At 43.2% G+C, this 17,306-nt stretch overlaps 1 protein-coding gene across 3 annotated transcripts; it reads left to right on the plus strand.

Annotated features, from left to right (window-relative positions):
* The first annotated feature begins 322 nt into the window (after positions 1-322).
* LOC105425811 (ubiquitin carboxyl-terminal hydrolase 3) lies at positions 323-17,086 on the plus strand. Of its 3 annotated transcripts, none has more exons than XM_089083369.1 (7): positions 323-340; positions 1,834-2,309; positions 11,963-12,110; positions 12,423-13,242; positions 13,434-13,679; positions 14,076-14,269; positions 14,681-17,086. In XM_089083369.1, exons 2-7 carry the CDS (start codon positions 2,213-2,215, stop codon positions 14,841-14,843), a joined length of 1,668 nt encoding a protein of 555 aa, XP_088939495.1. In that variant the 5' UTR covers positions 323-340; positions 1,834-2,212; the 3' UTR covers positions 14,844-17,086. The 3 variants fall into 3 exon arrangements, with proteins under 3 accessions (XP_088939495.1, XP_011635047.1, XP_011635045.1); XM_011636745.3 differs by lacking the exon at positions 323-340 and adding an exon at positions 650-1,726; XM_011636743.3 differs by lacking the exon at positions 323-340 and adding an exon at positions 650-946.
* The last annotated feature ends 220 nt before the right edge of the window (positions 17,087-17,306 follow it).

Here is a 17,306-nt window from a genome sequence, read left to right on the forward strand (position 1 = left end):
TATTCAAAACTGAGTGCAATTTTAATTTGACAAAGAAATAGTTTTATCCATTAAATGTTTTCAATAATGTACCAAAAATCGAAAACGATACGATTTAGAAATGCATTGAGGAAAAAAAATGGATTGAGGAAACAATGGCGCGCGTGCGCTCAATCCGCCATTTTAATCGCACTGGAAATGCATGCGATGATCATCCATTTCACATCGTAAAGTCAAGTACGTTCCGAGCAAAAAAACGCCTGTTCTCGTCTGCGATTGCTAAGTGAAGCATAATCATCGCCGTGCAGAATCCCTCGTGATCCTACGATTTGTAAATCTCCGCGCACATACACATACAAACGTACGAATACTCTCATTGCACGTGTGCGCCAATGTCAGGATCACCGCCATCGTCAATTGCCTCGCCTCAATTTGTCCAAGTCGAGTGTGGTTTTTGTTGTTTTTCTCGTTTCGCCAATCGCGTTTCTCGATGTGTCGACCAGTGTTTAGCCGCTTCCAAGTCTTTGATATCGTCGACGTTTTAAAGAACTGGTTCTAGTCGCGTTATTTCTCACGCGACGAACGCTGTATCGAGGAGAGGGACAGGAGGGTTACGACTACATCCCTGGTTCGTTGCATCGGTCAGGCCAGGTGCAGCTCGAACGTTTCTCGGCACTCGAGCAAGCCTGGTCACGATGCAGGGATTCGCTCGTCTCTTTCTCTCTCTCTCTCTCTCTCTTTCTCTCGGTGATCTGATTCTCTAACAATGCGCTCTATGCAGGGAGGTGGGAGACCGCGATGCATCTACGGCAAGCGTTAACGTCGACGAAATCGAGTTCTCGGTTCGCGCGCAGTCGCGAAACGGTTCGGTATCGACAGGAAGACTCCGCTTCTCCGAAAACGTTCTATCGTGCGTTGTATTTTCGTCCAACGGAGGGTGCATCCGTCGTTGATACGCATGCTATACGTAAATATCTCGATCGGTGGAGGGCGACGCCGTGCTCGCGCGTCAGTAAACCCCGTAAACCACGTTCCGCGCGTTGCCGCTCGTCATCCCGCGTGCAGCAATTTTACGGGATCGATCCGAATCGCGGCGAGACGGCGAGACGGCGGTGGCGCGGTATAAATTCGGTGACGCTCGATAAATTCGCGTTCGCAAGAACGGGAAAGCGTTCGCGTCCTCGACATGGAACCGGCCCTGATCGGTCGGAGCAGCCGCGAGCTGCACGCGCGACCCTAGCCCTAGCGATCCAAGGCTAGAAACCTAGCGCAACCTCGTTTGGCGGAGAGAGAAAGAGAGAGAGAGAGAGAGCGGAAGAAAGAGCGCGACAGTCCCAGCCGTGGGAAAGAGAGAGCGCTAGAATCGGGGGCGAGAAAACGGCGACGAGAGAACGGGGCGCGCTTCGCGGGTCGCTTGGGGGACAGGAGGACTGAGGAGAAGAGAGAAGAGAGAGAGAGAGAGAGACAGAGTCCGCACACCGCTGGCGAGAGTCAGTCGACTATTAGTGGTCTGTGACTCTGGAGGTGGGCCGACCACCGGCAGAACCGAGCTCTACGTAGCTCGGTCGCGCTCGGTCGGCAGTCGGGCCCAGTCGGCCGCACCGCCGTTCTCCTCGCACTCGTTTGTTCGCTCGCTCGCCCGTTCACTCGCTCGCTCGCTCACTCACTCGTTCGCTCGCTCGTCTGTCTGCTCGTTCGTTCGTTCGCTCGCTCGCTTGCTCTCGCGCTGCGCGAGAGCCGCCTCTCAGTAAGTCGTACGCCGCGCAACGGGAGCGACGGTCGTCGTCACGCGCGCGTCCTCCCCCTCTCCCTTCCCCCACGCGTGTAATCTTACTTTTTCTCCTTTCATTAAAGGCGACGTAACAGTGTCCTCGCTACTACCGCGCTATGTGACGGATATCACGGGGCACCGCAGCGCGTGTACCCCGCCTCTACCACGTACCCGTTCTCTACGTGCCGGAGAATTTACCCCATCGAATCGTACCCCTCGCCCTTTACCGAGAGACCTACCCTACCTCCCTCCTCTACCTCCTCTCCCATCGCCACCTCCCCTCTCGTCCCTGCTCTTCCCCCTTAGCCGATCCTCGTCCACCGCCCCGTCGTGGAAAAAGAGAAAGACGGACTACCTCGTGAACACTCGTACGACAACGACGACGGCGACGACGGCGACGACGGCGACGAGAACGACGAGGTGGCCACGCGGACCTCGTGAAAAAGCGTGCCTGGAGAAAACATGGAGTGTCCGCATCTTGCTCAGAGCGTGCGATTTGGCGATGACAACGTAGATGGATCGGGCTGTGCTGTGAAGGATCTGCCGTTCGTCTGCGCAGGTAGGGACTCGTACAAAGCCCCGAGAGTGCCTTCTACCGATTTCAAGCTAGCTCGAGCGAGACGGAGAGAGAAAAGGAAAAAGAGAGAAACACGTTAGAATGATAGAGATGGATGAATAGACGGATAGGGGAGCCGGCTCGTCTCTCTCGGAACCCAAGTCTCTCCTCGCTGTTGCCTCTCTTTCCCCTTTCCTTCCTTCGCTCGAGCCTGTCTCTCCGTTTTGCTCTCCTCTTCCTCTCGCGAATCTGCACGACGATCGGACGCGCGCACACATGCACACACGCGACATGCTCTCTCTTTCTCTGCTTTCTCTCTCTCTCTCTTTCTCTCTCCCTCTTTCTCTCTCCCTCTTTCCCTCTCTATCTCTCCCTTTCTTCGTCTCTCTCGCACGCGTTCCCGTGTGCCACGCTCCTTGCCTACGTTCCATCTCTCTCGTGACCCAGGCCCCGGCCGTTCCTCTCGCGGCCTTGAGCCGTCGTAGTCCGAGACGAGACGAGACGGGATGAGACGGAGCGGATAGCCGCTATTTCCCTCGGGAAAAGCGCCGACGCGTCGCGTCGCACCGTGCCGACCGTGCACATTTTCGCGACGCCGCTTATCGTCTCGGATTCTCCCTGTCTGACGCATGAAGCAACGAACGAGCAAAGTATCGCGGATCGAATCCGTCGACCATACGTGCACACACACACACATACACTTTTTCTCTCTCTCTCTCTCTCTCTCTCTCTCTCGCTCTCTCTCGCTCTCTCTTTTTCCAAGCGATATGCACGCGTGAGACGCAAGCGAGCGAGCGAGTGGTGTAACATGAGTTTGTGGATGTGCATTGGTGTGCCTGCTCCGCTCTCGCACGGCGTGTTCGTGGTCCCATGGCTCGTTCCGCGCGCAAGAGCGCGACGGCGGCGGCGTGGTTGGTGATGATGATGGTGGTGGTGTTGGTGGTAGTGGTAGTGGTGGAGGTGACAGCGACGGCGGCGGTAATGGTGGTGTGCGCGTGTGCGTCGTCGTCGCTGCTGGGAGTTCTCAGTATGCGGCGCGCGGCCGTCATCGGAAAATCAATACCAGACGGCACTAATCAGCTGGCCCTAAGATCCTCCGTCATTAGAACTCGCCGGCTAACGGTTCACCGCCACCGCCACTACCACCGCCACCGCCACCGCCACCGCCACCGCCACCATCACCATCATCACCACCGCCGCCACCGTCGTTCTCGCGACAGCTCGTCGCATGAGAATTCGCCGTGTCGAAGAGAAAAAAAGAGAGGAGCGTCGGCGCATAAATACGGGAATATCGCAGAATCGCCCGTGCGGAAATTTCGATGGGCCGCAATCGATGTCGATTCTGCAGCGTGGAGAAAGAAGGGGAGCCCCCTTCGCGCGTGTTGTGTCCGTACCGAGCGCAGATATATGTCGGACCTTCGTTTTCTCCGAGTCAGACAGTGACATTGGTCGTGCCTAGCTTCGAGCTAGCTATATATCGATTTAAAGATACACGAATAACGGTCATTATAGGAGGATACTATAGAGACGTAGGATCGTTACCGTAAACATGAATGGTTAAAGTTAACCTAGGTTCCGCGAGGCGCGCCTCGCCGCCTCTCCTTCGTAGAATTCCTCCGGAGGGGTTCCTCGTGGGGAGGAAAATGGAGGATCATTAAACCGTAATTAGCGACGTTGCGATAGGAACAGTTTCGTAGCCGAGTCGAAAACGCATTAGTCCGTATAGTAAATCGTCGCAAATAATCGTTTACAGATTACAGAACTCGGAGCAGCGGATAAGTATTATCGCTGACCGCTGCGCGAGTTGTGTTGAAGTGACAGCGTTTAGACAATGCACGACGCGACGAGGACTGGGAGCAGCGAACGGGGAAGGAGGAAGACCGATCGTTGACGATCACTCGAGAGAGAAGCGAGCGTTGCGCCGACCTCGGAGGTCGTGAAATCCATGACGGTCACGACCGACGAGAGAGGAGATTCTTCCCCGAATCCTGGTGCGATCCTCTCCGCGCGCTTCGTAGCGAGCTCTTTCCTTTCTCTTTACGCGCGACCTCGGAACTATATTTATCCGAAAAACGTACGTGTTTTTTCTCCCCCTGTACCCGTCTGCCCCTTCAGCCCTTGCCTCGGAAACCCTCATAGATCGGCACAATTGAAGTCGCAAAGTACGCCCGTCTTCTGTCCGGCTAAGCTAATTCCGTTCGTCGACTCGCGCTTCGTATCCTCGTGACGCTGTCAATATCTTATGTAAATCGATGCCTCCGTTGATTTCTGGCATCGTCTGCACTCAGCACAACGAAACATACTTGAGTTCTGAGTAATCTTCCTGAGTAGTTGAATGAAGAAAGAAAATTTGGTTAACTACAGTTACGAATGTCTGCTAATGATAAGCCAATTTTTGCTTAAAATGATGATTATTACATATCGTTGAGTAATCAAAGTCCGTTTGTAAGCAGAAGTCTTATTTTTTAAAATGCCTATTAATAAAATTGATAAATCGATCGGGCTTGATATACGCAAACCTATCTCCGCTTATCAAATAAGCTGTCAAATATGCGATTGCAGCAATCTAAATTATCCGTCTGTTCTTTTTCACAATAAATAAATCGAAGAGGAAAGCAGGGAACTTATTTTCTACTCTACTATATTCATTCTCTCCGCATTTATTCTTCCCGAGGCCACTAAAAATTCTCGAATGGCGTGCGATAAGTCGTACATTATAATTGAATCGGCAAGATCTCTTTCTTAGGACTGATCTCACCGAATCGATTTTTTTTTTTTTTTTTTTTTTTTATGGAAATACAGAACGATAAGCGCGAGCAATCTGCTACCAGTTTCGTAAACCTGCGGCTTGGACGACGTCGGTGAAATGGACAATTTTCGAGCCAGCCGCTCGTTACGAATTGGAGTTGCGGTGCGTCTTTCTTCTCGCCGCGACACGGATGGTGGGGAGATATATCGGTAGGAAGCGTAACAGTCAGCACGAGAGGAACAGGCTGCCGTTAATTTCGGGCGTGGGCAACGCGAGAGAAAAACGCGGATGGAACAATAGGAGTTCGTGGGCTTTGTGGAGTTCGATGGCATCGGGAAAATAAATTTCGTCGATTTCTGCCGTCGAGTGCCTCGAAAATTAATCTTGCGATTAATTTCGCGATAAAATTTTTTTAATATTAAGAAAGAAATGCTGGTAGTGGGATCGTAATAGCGGTGCGAAGATGCGATGAAACGTTATATTAAATTTGCGATATCTCCGCTGACCTGAACTTGGAGTTTTTTAACGAACGCGCAGTAAAGCGATGCCGTCTCGTTTTAATCCGTGTTCGCAGAAATGCGCTTTTGCCTCGAGAATATTTTCCTGCGATTATCTATCGCTTTCGCAGACTGTAATCGCGTTAAAAACAGCGAGAAAATAAGCGATTAGAATAGATTGGAGAACGTGTGAAATATATAATAGTAAGATAGACAAATTAAAGGGCGTGAAAGGGAGGAAAGGTAGCATTATTATTCGAGATAACGTGAAATGTGAAAAATGCACAGGTTGATTTCACAAGATGGTGTAACTGTTATAAATCGGTGAGACGCGCAAGCACGAATCGAGCTTTATCTTACTTAAATGAGAATGGCGTTATCTATTAATTAATGGGAGAAAGAGAGAAAGCGAGAGAAAGAGAAATGCGTCCACGCCCAAATGTACAGTTGCATCAACATCAATTTTATTCGTGGTCAGTCTCTTATTCACGCCAACACAGTTTTCTTTTTATGAAAGACTAAAAGGACGAAGAAGGACGTTTATTTATTATTACATTTATCATCAGATAAATAAAGAACAGGTGTCTGTCCTCTGATCAATTTTGAAATCTAAAAACGGATACGTAGAATATAACATGAAAAATTTAATATAATATATATATTGGATATAACAAAATAAAAGGTATAAAATAGAAGTTGCACGTGTGCAACGGATGTACAACAAATAAATACAGAAAATAACACATACATGCGAATAATACGCTATGCAGAAGGTGATAGATACGTCACTGACAGTGAGTCAGTATTCCGACGGACGGACGAACGCACATTTTCCTCCTCGCGAATGTTTGATTGCTCAACATGGTGCTATCGGCAATAACCGTCAGATCCGTGATGCTTTCGGCAATTTGTCGTCACGGCCATCTGCCAAGGATAGCCATCGAAATCGGCAGATATTAAAAAGTACCGACAATCCTTAATTGATATTAATCTCTCTTTTTAAAAAATTACATTAATATGTATTAATATTATAAAATACCATTTACAAAAAAAATAGTTTTAGATATAAAAATTAAGAAAATTTTTTTTTTTAGATTTATCGATAATAATTGAAGGTAAACTTTTAATTTTTATTTTCATTTAATTTTTAATCTTCTCTTGACAACGTATTTTTTAGCGATATTAGCGCTTAAGCGCGTTGCTTTCGAGTCACTCTCGATTAAACTCCATGGCTACTTCATCAATGCCATTTCCCAACGATATCCACCGTGGCATCGGTATTATGCAAATAAATATTTCGAACGGGAGAGCTCGAGATTCGTTTTGACAAATTTTTCCCGTCGTGTTATCTCTCCAGTCACGAGGACGTGACGTCGCGATTAGCGTCACGAGAAACCGGGCGAGAGAGCGGTTCACGCTCGGCGAATCGCAACGTATCCGGCGGTGGATCGATTTAAATGCCTCTGCGGAATCGCGCCGCGCGGTGGTGGTCGCCGCGTGTTTTCCGCGCCGGCTGGGAACGCAGAAGAGGAAGAGGGAGAGGGAGAGAAGAAAAAGAAGTATCGCCCCTTACGCACTATAAAAGGCACCCTCTGCGCCGCCGCCCCTCTCCCACCGTCTCGATTTTTCCGTGCTGCTGCGACTGCTGCTGCTGCTGCTGCTGCTGTTGCTGTTGTTGTTGCTGTTGCTGCTGCTGCGACTGCTGCTGATAATGATGATGATGTTGGTGCTGATGCTGGTGCAGACTACTTTCGTTACAAAATCGATAATCGCACCGTTGCTAATCGGATAAACTCGCTAGAAGAGCGCTTGTACTTCGATATCGCTTTCCTGGCGTGGATATTTTACTCCGTGATCTCGAGTACTCTTTTTGACGCAGACAGCTTGTCTTTCTTATCATTGACGTCAACGAGATATCAGTAAACTTCCTAAACTGCGCCGATACACGGCGCATTTTAGGTTTTTTGAAGATGGATTATTTTATATTTAACACAAATTTGATAAGATTCTTTATGAATATGAAAAACATCAAAATAATATATTGTATATATTCAATATATATATATTCTTGTAATACTTTAAATCGTGATAATTTTTTTATAATTAAATATGAATATTTACTCAATTATGTTATTATAATATCGGATTAAATTAAGATCAATAGAATAGAAAGTAGACAATAATTTATTTTCGAAAGCTACAATTGAAGTTATTTCCGAACAAGTCAACATGTTAATATTTGCCCGAGAAACTATCGCGAACTATTCTCTCCATCGTACTTTTAGTCATATGCAACACCTTAGTCTTCTGATCATCGATGTAATGATGCTTTCGAGTGACGACAACGACGCCGTAGGCGTGGCGAAATCGAACGTTACTGAGTAGTGAGATGAAGAGAGAGAAAGCTGTCTGGTACATTCTTCGAAGAGATACTTCTTTATACACCAATAATATTCCGCGACAATCGGTAGCCTCGATCGCCGCAATTCTGCAATCATCAAAGCTCTCGAACTTCTGGTCGTTCAACGATGACGTCCGCGCATCTCCAGCTTCGCTGATGCAGTTTCCAAAAATAATTCTCGAATTTGATCATCGACTGTATTATTGTTTCTTTTTCCTGAGGATCATCATCGGTGATTTGCGATAAATTATAAATTATGTGCTTATGAACATCATCTTCGCGTGTTACTCGTACATTTCTATATGTTCACCTTTGCTTCTTCTATTCTTAGATGATTTAATAGCTAAGTCATGAGTTTTTTGAATGTTATTTGCTATGAAATGAATACTGACTCATCAATAAAATAAAGAAAATTTATATTTTTACTATTTAAATAATACAATAAAATATAAATGAAAAATTTTTGATTTAAGAACCTTTATTCAAATTTGATTATCAAACATGTAAGAGATTCCTATACAATTTTGCTCTTTAACCTTTAATGAAATGATTTTCCAGTTGATGCCGATTTTCTTTTTTTAAAAAACAATATATATAATATAACAATATATTTTACACAAGTTTGTTATTTAACATTCTTTGTCACTTCTTTTAATGTAAAACTTTTTTGTCTCTACACTCAGCTCTAGCTTTAAAATGATGAAATTAGGTTCATTTACATTTAAATAAATAATAAGATTTTGTTGTTTGACAACTTCCCTCTTGTTCGTCGTCGTTACATCGTGGCAAACGTATCGTTCGCAATAACAGTTACTCTGACGATCCACGAGGAACATCCGCGAGGATCCACTAGATCGTTTTATTAAGCAAGTGGACATTGAATGAATGAACGAATGCGCTATATGAATGACATCGTGTACATCGTCGCCATAAAAGTTAATGCATTTTTCGATCGATAATGTTCCTTGTTACGCTATTCGTGTGATGACACATTGAACATTCACAGCTATAACGCCGTATCCCCGTGCCATCCACGTCGATGCAGCGATTTGTTTTTCGACGTACATCAGCAATAATAGTGCTATAAACAATATCCTTTCTTAATCTACATATCAATAAGAAATACTAGACGTTGTCATAAATTTGCATTAATCCATATCTAACTGTTTAGTCAACCAATCTTGATCAGCTACGTTGAATTTGTTTCTCTTTAGATAAGCGACTGCGTCATTACAGTGAGAATGAAACATGTACAGAGAAAGTTAATTTGAGATTAATATATACTGTTGCATTAGTATATGTTAATATATGAAGAAAGATCTGGAAATATTTATATTTTATAAATATTTCTGAAATATTTATATTTTAAACAATTTGTTATATATATATATATATATATATATATATATATATATATATAAGTATAATTTATTTTTAAAACAAAAATGTAAAATTGTCTGCTTAAAAATCTCGTTCGATTTAAAATTCTAAAAGAATGATAAAAACTTTTAAATTATTAATGATATCATTCCACATTGAAGATCAGTAGTTTTGTTTTGTTCACATATTATTGTATTTCTAAAAAACAATATCAAGATATATTCGCAAAGTAACAAATACAAAAAAATATAAAAGGATATTTTATAGCAATTTTTAAGAAAAGTTTGTTACTCTCAAAGTGAGACTTTGTTGTGATCTAAGGCTACTCGATTTCACTCCTTCCTAGTCTTCATAACGAGGTTCTCATAGCAACGAGTCACTGATTAAAACGTGCCGATAGAGCACTCCGGTGTGTTCTAAGGCTTCCTACATCGGCATCGAAAACGAACACCACTCCCCCAGATAGGAATGGCCTTCGGCGAGATCAGATTTCCGTGCCCGGACTTTCGGCGTTTCACTTTTCACACGTTCGCGCTTTTTAAACTCCGTTCTAATCATATCTCCTTTTTTTTCTCCCAATCCATCTAGTGTAAGATCACAACATTCGCGAATGCTGAGTAACGCGATCGCTTTGAAAAAAAAAAAAAAAATTCGGACAGAAGAAAGATTACGTCAGGTTTTAACGCAAATTCATGAATCCATCTGCATATTTTGCATATGCAAAGCGCTGACGGATTTACCGCCTTCCGATATCCTGACTCAGTGGATTCGAGCTATTCGGTTCTTGACGCTCGTAATTTTATAATTTTCTACGAAAGATAAAGGTGAAATTATATTGTTTTTTTTTTTTTTTTATTTAATTTCAATATAGATTTTTATAGAATATTTGTAAAAAGTTGCATTAAAACTATTTTTAAAACCGTTAAAGTCTCGCTTGCAGGACTAGAATTCGATGAATCGGGATTTTGCTTCTTTTTTTGACACTTCGAACGTTAGTTCAGAAATGATATTTTCTAAATAAGATTTCAACCAAGGAAAAACCCGAATCACCGGGAATCCGAAGCCCGATGAAATTCCGAGACATTTTGCGATCGATCGGCTGCGAAGGGGGTGTGTCGAACCCCTGCTCGCCACCGCGCCCCGCTTTTACGCGTTCTCTCGAGATTACGTAAGCTGAAACGAGCCGAAACGACACGGCGGTGTCGACTTGCAATTTCGCAATCACCAGATATATTACACCCTGTGACTGGATGGTTGTCGATGCCCGGTCTCATGATTGCTATCATGATTTAAGAAAGAGAAACATTAACACTAATATGTATGTGTCATTATCATTCATTGTTTAGCATCTAAAAATTAACATTCCATTTTCAGAAATTTAATATAACTGATAAAGTTAAAGTTAAAAGAAAAGATAAAACTCTTTCTCAAACAGAAGTCTACAGTTTAAAGAAAGAAAGTCTCGTGATTTACTCGAGATTGTGGAAACGAATGTGAAAAAAATCTGGCATTTCATCGGTATTCGAACGGAAATTTTCCAAGTTTAATACGAGTGACAGATGTTTTACAAATATAAAACGATTTCTTTGGAATTTCAGGTATCTTCTACCTGGAAAAGTTCATCGCTATTATTTTCAATTTGCTAATTCGAAACGCGATAAGATTAGGATGGAAAAATTCCGATAAGAATTCCTGTTCATCCTGTTTCATGAGAAGTCACCAAATATCTAGTATTTTCTTAAGTATTCTGTTCGGCGCAACAAAGAATTTCTAAAAATGTTAAAATAAATATTGATCCTTATATTGAAAAAAAAAAATTGTGATGCATGTTTAACCAATGTTAGCACTTCGTATATTTTCAAGTTATTTTCAGTATTTTTTGCTATGTTCTTAATTTGTCTTTAATCTTGTTACTACGTTCTTAATTTAGAAATTTTTCTTGAAATGTAATCAAGACATTTCGGGGAAGAATCAGAACTCATAAGTATATTTTGGTAATGTCTATTAATATCAAAATTCTGTGAAACTAGGTAACCTTATAAAAATATTTAATGCTACATCCGATCGGTCATTCTATATCGAACTTCGTCCATAAAAAGATTGGATTCATTTAAGAATAAAATAATCATATTTAATCGTTAATAATACGAAATTAAAATAATTCTACTAATAATAGAAGCATAATGTCATATATATCAATTATTCTGCATCTTGTAATCCTTTATGAAATATCTTAGAATATTGCTACTAAGCGCACACAAAAATACGTTAATATTAAATGAAGTACCGTAAACTAACTGAAACTGAATTCCTCATCACAGCCTACCAGATTTCCTCATATTTATTTACATTTAATAGAATATGAAATACTTAGAAATAAAAATCTTTTGAGTCTCCATGAATGAGACATGGTAATTCATTTAGCTTGAAATTAAGAAAAATTTCGTCAACGAATAATATTTCAATTGCTCCAAATTTAATTTACATTGTATTTATTACATAAAATATTGTAACCTTTTTTCAACAGGTTATAGATTTTTAGTCTTTCATGTAATAACATTTTATTATTAATAATGTAACATTAATTAAGTTTGTTTTGTCATTCACGTCTCTTTTTATTCGTGCATAGTGTGCGGCACTGAGAAAAGTCCCTGGCTCTGTCTGCATTGCGGAGCCGTGCACTGCGGGCGATACGTGGCGGGCCACGCATTGCAGCACTACGAGACTAATACTCAACACTGCGTGTGCATAGACTGTGAAAGCCTGGCAGTATTCTGGTAAGTTTCCTCAGCATCCCTCCGCGTTCAACATCTCCGCACGTTACCATTTGCGCGTGTCTCTCCCTCGTCGAAGCGAATATAATTTCGCAGAGAATTCTCGACGCGAGACAAGTAAAGACTCGCATTATGTAATTCTCGCGTTTTTATAAAATATTCATTTATAAATATTAATTTTTATAAATATTCGTTTATACAAAAAGCGATATTTTTATCATTATTTGTCCAAAGAGCAGAATTTTATTGCCGTAATGTCATAAACTCATAAATGTCGACTCCGGAAAGATTATCTTGCGTCTCACTTTTTTTCAGCTACACTTGCGACGAATACGTAGTGAATGACACCACAACTGGTCAGATCGAGAAGATACGGCGTGTCACCTTTCGTAAGGACGAGCACAAGGAGAACGATGAGAGCTGGAGCACATCGCCACCCACGACGCCGCCGTCCTCGAGGACGCGCGACGGCGGTGGCGACGACCACGATCACGACAACGACGATCCGGACGCCCTGTGGAAGGCAGAAGTGGTTGTGAGGAATTTACGTCCGAGAACGGCGCGCAAGAGGCTACACTCGCTGGACGCCAGCAGCGCGGATAATCGGCCGGCCAAGCGTCGCAGCTCCAAGAGTACCAAAGAGAAAAAGGTCGTCGGTCTGAGAAATCTCGGTAACACCTGTTTCATGAATGTGGTGCTGCAATCCTTCAACAACATAAGCCACTTTTGCGAATACCTCACGCAAATGCCATGTCTCGAGGGCATCGCCTTCGACGAATCCACGGGACCGCCCACGCATCGTGGTCGTATCGTCACGCCGGGTCGCGCGAAGGAGATGTCCATGAGTGACGCGTTGCTCGCCGAAGAACTCCGAAAGGTGTTGCTCGGTCTGAGCTTGGGCGGCTCCAACGGCCAGGCGATATCGCCCGAGTGCCTGTTTCTAGCCATCTGGAAGGTCGTGCCGAGATTTCGGGGCTACCAGCAACAGGACGCCCACGAGTTTCTCACCTACATGCTCGACCGACTGCACACCGAGCTATTGCAGTTATTACCCAGGCTGGGACACGAGCCACTAGGATTACGCGGCAAGCAGAGTATCGTTACTGCCGTGTTCGGAGGCACTCTTCTTAGTGTGGTAAGTTGAACGGCCCGATCTCCGGACAGCGAGCCTCGATTGCGCGCGAAACGAACGTCCTCGCAGCCTCTTTGGCAGGAGGGAATTTCTGCGCTCTCGAGAGACTGGTGTCGCTTGCCAAAGTCATGTTCTTCTTCGTTTTCTTCTTGGGAGAAGCGCGGACGAATTATGGATCGCGTTTCCTCGCGCAGGTCCACTGTATGAACTGTCGTACGGACTCGAAGACGCACGAGCCCTTCCAGGACCTCTCGCTGGACATACCGGACAGACTGCAGAGAAGCAGGACGAAGGAACAGGAGGAGGTGTGCAGTTTGACTTATAGTCTGACGAGATTCTTCAAGGTTGAAGAGCTGGCCGACAGCGAGCTTTACTTCTGCGACAACTGCATGGGCAAGCAGAGGTCTACCAAGAGGTTCTGGATACACAGGCTGCCTAACGTGAGTACCACGTGTTTGTCTTTCGATAATGCGATAAACTATTATTATTCGTTCAATAAAAACAGAATAAAAAAATCTCGCTTTGAGATTTTATTTTGAAAAATAAAATTAAAATATTTTAATCCAAAGAAATTCTAAATTTTCTAACTTTCTTGAAAAGAGTTAGACGCTCTAGTTTTTAAAATCTTTTTTATATATTTATTTTCTCTAAACATACATTGATTTTTTTACTCTAATTTCTGTTCCTAAACGTTAGTTTATTCACGAACGTGCGTGTCTCAAGCAATATAGTTCGCACGAGCGTGACCCGAAAAGGGAATTTTAATTGAGCCAAGAAATAAGTCTGACATAGGAATGCGGTGATCAGTGTTCACATATTTCTTGTTCTTTCCACAGGTGTTGTGCCTTCACATTAAAAGATTTAGGTGGTGCAATTCCTATCGCTCGAAGGTGGACACGCAGGTGGATTTCCCGATGGAGTCTCTCGACATGTCCGCGTTCACCGTGCGCGGCGTGACCGGGACGAGATTGGGCGCTCAGAATAGTCATCTTTACGACTTGGCTGCCGTTATCGTGCACCATGGTTCCGGGTACGTTCTCTCAAACAACGCTTCTAATTAAACCGGTTGCTCGACGATGAAAATATGATGAAACTCTCCCCGTAATAATAGCAACTATCGCGAAATCTCGATATATGTGATAAGATAACGTAGTATTGTTTTCTATATCTTGAATAACGCTCTTAGTGTTTTTTGTTCGTAAATGTACTACGTGATTATTATATTCTGCGATAGTGGCAATCATGTTCTTCATTTTAAAAACAATTAAAAAATTTTCTGTAATACGTAGATTTATATATTGCGTCATTTCACTAATCTTTGCGTCGTAATCAGTATTTAAATATTTCAATTTTTAGATACATATGCTTGAAATCTTGGTTTGATAAAAGCACGCATTTATATTTAACACGCAATTATATTCATATCGTAAAATTATTGCAGTGCCGGTACTGGACATTACACTGCCTTCGCCGTACATGACGGCCAGTGGTTCCATTTTAACGACAGCAGCGTGCGGCCAGCGACTACTGACGCTGTCGCTAAATGTAAGCCTTACATTCTGTTCTACGTGCGGAGAGAGTTCTCCATTCCACCCCCCTTGTGACGCCGTTTCCCCGATAAGAAGCCTCGTCCCGGCGGCACGACCCTAGATGACGACGAAGACGACGATGATCAGGATGATGTGGAGCGAACGAAAGAGAACTGAGCGAACGTTCCTTGCGAATCTCGAAGCGAGCAAACGAACGGCCAAGCGGAAAAAACGAGAAATAAATCATTGGATCGCGCCTCGAGCGCTTCGAGATCGGAAGACGAAGATTCGTCCGCTTATCGCATATATTATTATTCATGATTGCTCATTGTTGCCAAATCGTACAATCTCGTTAGACGTAATTCGTCGCGCGTTCGCTGTCGCACCTCGACAAGTCACCACGACAATCTTCGAGGCGCGATTGGGATAACCGGCCACATAATTCCGCCGTTGCACGTTAATCGCTCGAGCGCGTCCCTCCTCGCGTTTTATCGGATGATTATCGGATTAAGATCATGCAGCTCTTAAATTATTTCAATATTCAAAAAAAAAAATCGACCGATACAGCATACTGATATTGATACATATATCATAACGACACATTGTTCTCACGATCTTTCTCATCATGTCTTTTTCTTCCGTTAAAAACGCCATAGTCCTCTAAAATATTTTCCTATAAAATATTTTAAGAGAGGACAATTTGTTTAGATTGTTTTGTGTTTCGCTTATTATGGTTCCTAAAATTTTTTTCTACGTTCTAGTCTCTACATTAAAAAAAAAAGTTCTTATTATCTTCCTCTTAAATGTCATGTATTTTTAGCGATATATGAATGATGATATATTTGAGTAATGATTTAATCAATAGATTGAATCTAATCATGGCGACAAATCGCTTATTCTTTCCTTTTTTTTTGAGATTTTTATTTAAATGATGCATAGTACAGCTTTTTTTTATATTTAGGTTTTATATAATGGAATTCCATTACATGTTGCAGGCTATTTCTTTTTTTCTATATTCATGTAGCTATTTAATCACTTAATTTTTTTCTTAATGTCTTTTGTTTGATCAAATATATGCCGCACTCGTTATCTTCGTTGAAATGTTGCCCCGCCCTGTGCGTGGCTGCGGATCTTAATTGTTCAAAGGGCTGGAGTTTGCGGAGCAAGTTGCTAGCTGGAAGATGCGGTGATGCAGACGAGAGAACGAAAAAGTCGCGATGTGTGATTGACGCCGAGCACGCATGCGTATCGTGTCAACGTAGCACGCATGCGATTGCACGAGTACGTGGAGGTGCGCGATTGTATGTGAGACATGTGCCGGCGGACGAAGCTTCTCTTCCTTTCTCGGCGATGACGGGAAGAAGAGGGAGGGAAAAAGATAGATAGCTAGGTAGAAAGGCAAATAGAGATACGAGCGCTCGAGGTGGATCGCGGAAACGCATTGCCTTTAGCGTCGATTTTCTTTACGCTCTTACGCGGCGGCCGACGACCGCCCTACCCCTTACCTTGTTCCCCTGCCCCCTTTTGATCGAATTGATTAAAACCCCCCTCGATAGGAATAACGTGTAATCGCGTTCCTCGTGTGTAGTCCTAAAAAGAAAGGGAGAAAAACGCGAAAACGACTGGTCTTCTCGGTAGATAGATCTTTTTCTAGGCTTAGCGCACGCGGCTCTCGTTTCTCAACGGAATCGGAAAGCAAGTACCGTATAGGGCCAACAGCGTTACTTCTCAAGCAACAACCTCCCCTTATCCTTCTTCCCCTCCCAACTTGTGTCCCCCCTCAATCTGTATCTTCTCCTCCGTCCCTTCATCGTGTATGCGTCCATAAACGCCTATGCACACACACACACACACACACACACACACACACACACACACACACACACACACACACACACACACACAAAACACGTGTATTTAAATGCATACGTGTTTACACACATATACACAGGACATGCACATAGATGTATTCATCACACATGCCCGATCCTATCCTCCCCCTTCCCCTCGATTCCTTTTCCCCTCACGAAAGGCTCTCGACGACTCTTATGTGATTATTTAAAGACTTATTTTTTCTATAATGATAATGATAATAATGATAATAAGTTAATGCGTAGAGAGGAAACGTTTTATTAAGGCGATAAACTGCGATAATTGCGCATCTTTGGCAAAGACTCTTACTCGTGTATAAACATGACGTACGGAAGTAAGCGTGTAACAACCACAACATACACACACACACACACACACACACAACAATATTATTGAGAACAAGTGAAATATGTACGAACGGCGAATAAATAAAGAACATGAATCGATGACGGGTTTCGATTACATGTCCACTGCTGAAGCCATATTCGGTTTCAATCCTCGTGATTATCCTATTTTCTATATTCTTTTCTGCGCGCTCTATTTAGAATACTTCGATCAATCATGCGTATCGAATTCAAGTTTCTTTTTTCTTTCCTCAATCACACATAGCTAGCGAATAATACTTTGATAAATTATACATAAGACGCATAAGAATTATACAAAGTT

The sequence above is a fragment of the Pogonomyrmex barbatus genome, unplaced genomic scaffold, assembly GCF_055798465.1.
Source record: "Pogonomyrmex barbatus isolate J1 unplaced genomic scaffold, ASM5579846v1 scaffold7, whole genome shotgun sequence".
Taxonomy (NCBI): Eukaryota; Metazoa; Arthropoda; class Insecta; order Hymenoptera; family Formicidae; genus Pogonomyrmex; species Pogonomyrmex barbatus.

Excerpts from the sequence above, each read along its gene's own strand:
- LOC105425811 (XM_089083369.1), top strand. The coding sequence starts at position 2,213 with ATGGAGTGTCCGCATCTTGCTCAGAGCGTGCGATTTGGCGATGACAAC. Across the intron at positions 13,243-13,433 it reads GAGGCACTCTTCTTAGTGTG|GTCCACTGTATGAACTGTCG; the intron begins GTAAGTTGAACG and ends TTCCTCGCGCAG. Across the intron at positions 13,680-14,075 it reads GGATACACAGGCTGCCTAAC|GTGTTGTGCCTTCACATTAA; the intron begins GTGAGTACCACG and ends TTCTTTCCACAG.